Source organism: Dreissena polymorpha, chromosome 10 (genome assembly GCF_020536995.1).
Source record: "Dreissena polymorpha isolate Duluth1 chromosome 10, UMN_Dpol_1.0, whole genome shotgun sequence".
Classification (NCBI taxonomy): Eukaryota; Metazoa; Mollusca; class Bivalvia; order Myida; family Dreissenidae; genus Dreissena; species Dreissena polymorpha.
The window spans coordinates 21,574,976-21,582,298 of record NC_068364.1 but is presented as its reverse complement, the minus strand read 5'-3'; the positions used below and the strand labels follow the sequence as shown (position 1 = coordinate 21,582,298).

At 39.7% G+C, this 7,323-nt stretch overlaps 1 protein-coding gene across 1 annotated transcript; it reads left to right on the top strand.

Annotated features, from left to right (window-relative positions):
* Positions 1-532: 532 nt before the first annotated feature.
* Positions 533-6,850, top strand: LOC127848982 (uncharacterized). The gene is made up of 2 exons (XM_052381711.1): positions 533-702; positions 5,569-6,850. The coding sequence occupies exons 1-2, from the start codon at positions 533-535 to the stop codon at positions 6,848-6,850; spliced, it is 1,452 nt and encodes a 483-aa protein (XP_052237671.1).
* The last annotated feature ends 473 nt before the right edge of the window (positions 6,851-7,323 follow it).

Here is a 7,323-nt window from a genome sequence, read left to right as displayed (position 1 = left end):
TGATCACTGGATTGTAGTGACGTCGGTGCTTATCTTGTGGCTAATTTCTATAGATCGTTACCGGAAATTGTGTTCTCCATCAAAAACACAATTCACAATTAAGCATGCTACCTGGGGCGTAGCAATTGTGTGTGGGATTTCTTTAGTGAATTCAGTTCGCGATTTTGTAACATACAGCGTGGTTAATGTGAACTTAACACCATCTGACATTGACATTCCAGTAGTTGTGGGGCACTATTGTACTAACAGCGATGCCAAAAATCTTCAAGTGCTAATTGCTGCTTTTCATATTGTGGACGCGGCGGTGCTATTTTCCGTACTTGTGACATTTGTATTTACTTATGGTAAAATATGGCACACTCTGCGAAAGCACAAGCAGAAAACAAGCATGTCTCTACACAAAAGCAAATTCAACTTTGAAATTCCCGATAACAGAAATACTCAGATCAGTCCACTAGGCGTTAACAACCAGTTATCTTATACCACTAGCAATTCCACGAATGCTTTTTCGCAAGCGTCTTCCATATGTACAATGGCAAATTCGTCAATAGGGGAGGCAACTGTGTCGGCACACATGAAACCGTCCCCATCGTCGGTGTCCTTTGCAAGCGACGGGAGTATTGACCCAGTGAAGAAAAAGCATGCTAAAACTAAGAACTCGGAACGCAATATCACAGTGATGATGTTTGCAGTTTCAGTGGGGTTTGTGATCTGTTTCGCTCCGTATTTCGCCGTGATACTTATTCGCCAACTAACGGTCACAAGCTCAGATGAATTCAATGGTACAATTCAGTTCTTTTTACGGTCGCCATTTTGGAACTGTGACATCAATCCGATCATCTACTGCTTCTTTAATCCACAGTTTCGACGCTATGTCAAACATGTATTCACCAAGTTAAGCATTTTTAAGGATTCGGAGATATCCAGTACGAGTTAATTTCTGCAGCCATTCTGAAATAAACTTCAAGCGTTACGAATGCTCTTAATATATATAATGAAATCCTTAACGTTTTATAAAATACTATACTGTTCCTATAGCTATGTGGACTTGGGAATTATTTACACCATATATATAGAATATATATATATATATATATATATATATATATATATATATATATATATATATATATATATATATATATATATATATATATATATATTTATACACGCACAAATATGTTGTATATGTCTTACATGTATATAAAAATATTCTTCAGTCCATGTATTATAAATAACACCCTCTGTCCTTGCTCTGTTCCTTATGAAGTATACTCGGTTTAAAGTAATATTCTTACGAGAAATTAAACAGCGATTTTAGAATCGCTCAGTACTGGGCAAAAATGGATATGTAAACCAAAAAACCAAATACATTTCTGTAAATCAAAATAATAATTGTACCTGTAACTCCTTCATATAGTTGGCACGTTCACTATTTAAAGTTCAACATATATATTTTAGAATGACTGCATTTAAATCCGACAATTTATTGTTATTTATTTATAGTACGTTCCCTGGGTTGAACCTGGATAGGTATGCGGACACCATATCAATTACGCCACCGAGGTCTTGTTTACATTTTTCCAGGATGTAGTTCTTATAAATCGGTCAACAAAAGTTAGTATTAGATGCGATATACTAAAACGTGTGCAAAAACAAATAACAACTCCAATGTATAGCTTATGAATGATGATAAAAGATCAGCAAACTAAATTAAAATCTAATGTGTGTTTCTACATCACGGAACAGGAACAGTGCAAAAAGTGCAGTATATTACGCCACAATCAGCCACTATTCTCCACTATTCTCCAGTATATGGTTTATAGTTTAAACTATAGTCTGACAAACGAATGTTAAAAGTCTATTATTTAACCTTTTCAAGACTTTCTTTATCAATTAAAAAAAAACACTAATTTTTGTTTCCTGTAAGGAATCGAACGAATAATCGTGATATATAATGGACAAATATTTAGGAAAGTTTCAACAAAGGATCTCAAAATTACGTTCGTTTCGAATTTTTCACAATATGATTAAAGTAACAAACCGTAAAATATTACCTAACTGGCGTATTCCCCTGCAAAGAAACGAAATGGACAAAAATACTATTTATTATAGTGCGTCGACTTCTTTCAGTATCTTAATTTACCATTAACGTTAAAGATATTATTCAAACCGGTTCTTCGTTATAAGTAATTCGGATAACTACTGTTAATGTTACAATTTATTTTGTTTATACATGTATTTTTTATATTTACAAAAAAAATGCGTCCACAACTTAGTGCGATAAATGTTTGAGTTATTGTATATTTTTGCATCCATTTGAACTAATAATTAACAGGTTTTTAAAAACGTATTTTGTCTGCGGTAAGTTCGTACATTCTTTTGCAAAGAATACACAAGGTACATAGGCTCGTTGTTAAAAAAATCCCTTCATGTTGTTATTACATAACAATGGGTGCGACTTTGACCAATTATCTCTGGAAAACGTTATCACATGCAAAATGTCCTCTTAACAACATCACTGGGACATATTACTTTTAATTTTCCGACTGAATGATGAAGTTACCGTCTACAAAACCGTACTATGCCCATATGTTTGGCAATTACCTTGAAATGACATTTGAGCTAGGGACAAAAGTCTTGAACAAATCCAAGCGTAGCCAGATGGTGAATATCTTAGACAAATAATTTATTTTATGATGAAGTATCAGTATGTGCAATCTTAATGTGACTGTATGCTTTGAGCAAGGAATACAGGTATTTCGCGCTACACGCTGGTTCCACACTGTGACACTGTGATTGTTTTACACGTTAATAAAAAAATGTCTGATGACTGATAAAGGTACTCCTGTAACAAGCTGCATCAATCCATATTTGACATTTTATCTTTAAAATATATGAATATCCGTTGAGGATACCCGCGCCACGGGTGATCTATACACGCTGTTCATATATGATAAGTCATTTTAAATGGCTTGACGAGTGCTGATGTACAATTCCTAAACGTCCGTATTGTTAAGTATTTGCGAGGTCAACGCATTTCGCCGCACTTATGTATGTTTTACGGTTACGTCATCATCATTATTGTTCTTTACTTTTATCTGACGTTATTAAAGGATCGAACCAAACAGACTTGTTCTAGTTCATAAGCGAAGTACCACTACCACATTAACATTTGCGCCGTGACAAAACGATACAATGAATCTTCAAAAATTACATTCGATTCGAGATGGACACCGATGAGTAATTCAGCGTCATTTGCAGAATATTGAAGATGCGAAGTCGGCTTCGACGCTGATCGAGTTTTCTACCATTCTCGAAGCATTGGAGACGAAAATGAAGATTTTAGAATAAATCAATGAGAAGATCCTGTCTCAAACATAAGTCGACGGTATTCAAGAAGAGATGCTAACTACGGAACAATACACGATTGACATCGAAATCAAATTTCGGAAATTAAAAGCCTTTCTTGGACAACAGACTCAGCCTAAAGTACAAGCACCACCGCCGTTATCGCTACGATAAACAGCATCGATCCAAGAGAATAACCAACAAGAGGAGCAGCCTCGTCCATGGTTCAGTCAGTCAACGGAGCAGCTTTGTCCGCGGTTCAGTCAGTCAACTTCCGCTGGGACTCAGATTAACTCGAACGCTCTTCCGGCGACCAGCAGTGTCGTAATTAATGACTTACATTCGCATAGACTCCCTAAATTAACATTGTCTTCATTCGACGGAGACATACTGATATGGCAGACGTTTTGGGATTGCTTTGAATCAACAATTCATTTAAACATTAATCTTACGGACGTTTCAAAGTTTGCCTATCTTCAATCTCAACTTGAAGGAGCTGCTGCACGTACAATTGAAGGATTTGCGTTGACGAACGCCAACTATTCACGCGCTAGAAGCCTGCTACAGGAGCGATTTGGTAGCCCGCACCGCATTGTACACACCAATATGTAAGCTCTGATCCAGTTACCGGCTCCGTGCAACACGTTGAATAGCATGCGTAACTTTCATGACAAAATGGAAACTTACATACGAGGCCTCGAGTCACTAGGTCAGCATCAAGACGGATACGGAAGTCTTTTGGTACCAGTCATTTTAGGTAAGATGCCGTCGGAAGTAAGAAAGAGTCTTGCTAGAAAACACTGAGATTTAAACTGGCAATTGGGAGATCTACGGCACACATTGAATCGGGAACTGAATATCACGGAGGCCGGAAGTGCGTGTAATATAACGGAAATGACGGAGTTTATCAACACAGCATCATTCTACGCTGGGTCAAACCCGAATGATAAACGCCAAAGACATCAAAACGTAAGTCAAACTTCGATTTCTTATAATGTGATATGTGTGTTCTGTGGTGGAAATCATAAACATAAGGACTGTGTGAGTGTTCCTGAAATTAAATCAAGATATGAACAAGTGAAACAGAAGCGACTCTGTTTTAACTGTCTCGGACTACTTCAAGTTTTAAAGTGCACATCTCGAAAACGTTGTCAAGTGTGTAAGAAAAAACACCATACGAGTATATGCAATAACGTGAATGCCCAGAAACACAGGCAAGAACCGGAAGTGTTGCCAACCAGAACAGCTTTTCTTCATTCATCATCACAGAGACATAAACAGGGCGTTCTTTTGAAGACAGCCATTAGTTCTGTCTACTCTGGTCAGATACACATCGACGCCTGCATACTGTTCGATGAAGGAGCACAGAATTCGTTCATCACTGAAGCGCTTGCACGTGAACTTGAAGTGAAGCGAAATGGAACGGAGACCATTCAACTGGCAGCTTTCGGCGACCAGAAAGATCGGATTTTGCACTTGAAAACAGCTACCATCAATCTGATCTCTGACGATTAATGTGCTGATTGTTCCAACCATAGCTACCCCGATCAGCACGCGGCTTCATAACACGGCTGTACGTTTGCCCTATCTCAGGAAGTTGAAACTTGCCAATCCAGTACCTGAACGTGAAGATTTCCACATTTCATTGCTGATATGCGCTGACCAATACTGGGACATAATCGAAGACGAAGAAATTCGCAGAAAGGGACGTACTGCAGGGAAGTCGAAAATAGGATACCTGTTATCTGGACCAGTCGGCGCAGGCGAAAAAAGTTCGAATCACGTTTTCAACGTAATTACTTCGCGTGCAAACGAAGCAAGTTCACTTGAACGATTTTGGTCTTTAGGAAGCCTGGGGATCATTCCACCAATAGATGAGCCAGAGAAACGAGACCGCTTAACTACTTATCAACAGACGTCGAACGAATACTCTGATAACCAATTCACAACGTCTCTACCGTGGAAAAACCACCATGAGCCGTTACCATCAAACTACTACGTAGCTAAAGGAAGAACGGAGATTACGATTCGAAGGTTAAGCCGGAAACCAGAAATGCTTCAGAAAAATAGCGACATCATTGCCGAACAAGAGGAAAGAGGATTTATTGAACAAATAGACGAACGCGCACCATCTTCTTCGATCGTTCATTACATTCCTCACCACCCAGTCATGAAATAGTCTTCAACAACGCCCATTCGTATCGTTTACGATTGCAGCTGTAAACAGTCCCCCGACCAACCGAGCCTTAATGACTGTCTAGAGTCAACACCTCCTGCACTCAACGACTTGACATCAATTTTACTGCGATTTCGCCTACATAGATATGCAGTCAGCACAGATATCGAGAAAGCGTTTTTGCATGTGGGCTTGCATGAAAAGGATCGCGATGCTACACGATTCCTGTGGTTGAGTGACCCGAGCGATCCAGAGTCCCCTTTACGCAGCTACCGCTTCAAAACTGTATTATTTGGCGCGACGTGCTCAACCTTCATACTGAAAGCGACACTTCTCAAACATCTAGACGAGAACAAGACCAATCCTGCATCACTCACTTTGAGAGAAGATTTGTATGTTGACAATGTCCTATCGAGATTTAGTCAACAATCTGAACTTGTCAACTACTTCCGAAATACCCGAGCTTTGATGAATAGGGCCAGTATGAATCTGCGGTCGTGGACATTCAACAGTAAAACCCTAAGAGAAATCGCCGCAAGAGAAAGTGTGCTCGATGCAGATGAGGTGACAAAAGTACTTGGCATGCGCTGGACACCGGAAGAAGATACCATGTCATTCATGCATCGTGAAATACCAACGTTGCACAAGTTGACCAAGCGAGATATCCTACGATACTCATCACAGATCTACGATCCACTTGGGTTATTAAGCCCTGTAACTGTGAGAGCCAAGCTTCTGCTTCAAAAACTTGACAAGGTCCATTGGGATGTGCCGCTAACATTGGACGTTCAAGAAACGTGGCAACAGCTAGCCGAAGACCTAAATACTGTCACCAACTTTTCATTTCCAAGGCAGTACTGCAGTTCAAGTTCCAAGATGTGTCTTCATGTTTTCGTTGATGCTAGTATTCGATCATACGGGGCAGCAGCGTACATTGTCAGCGAAACGGAAGCTAGCCTTGCTATGCCGAAAAACAGAATTGCACCAGTAAGAAAAATGACTCTACCGCAACTCGAACTGATGGCCGCTGTGATTGGTGCTCGACTCGCGACACACTTGCGGAAAGCCCTCAATATTTGCGATATAACACTCTGGTCAGACAGCCAGATTGTATTAAATTGGTTGTCAACATCGAAGCCATTCAATCGATTTGTGAAAAACAGAGTTCAAGAAATACATTTGCTGACAGAAGACTATACATGGAAATATTGTCCAACTGACGACAACCCCGCCGACCTTCTAACCCGCGGCATCCCTGCATCACAGTTTACAAACAACACACTCTGGAACAACGGACCATCTTGGATCAGGCGTAATGATTAATGGCCAGTATGGAAACGACAACCATGTGACCCTTTGCCTCTAGAAGAAGACAACAAACACCAGTCAGCTGTCAATCACAAGAAGGAATGAAAAAGTGATTAACATAGTGAAGTATAGCAAATATTCAACTTTACTTCGCGTCACAGCCTTTGTACGTCGATTCATTTCAAACTGTAGACAATCAAGTACAAAAATCACTGGCGTATTAACATCGACGGACATTGAAGTCGCCGAACAAAGATGGATGTTAGCCCGCCAGGGGTCATCATTTGTTGAGGAAATAACAAGCTTGAAGTCTAAAACATCCTCTTGTAAGACAGTTGAGGTTGTTCGTAGACGATACGGGGATTATTCGATGCGGCGGCCGTATTCACAACGCATCTATTGCTGACGTCACCAGATTCCCGTACCTATTACCAATACAGCATAAACTCACGAATCTTATAGTGCAGGATGCCCATAAAAATCAGTTA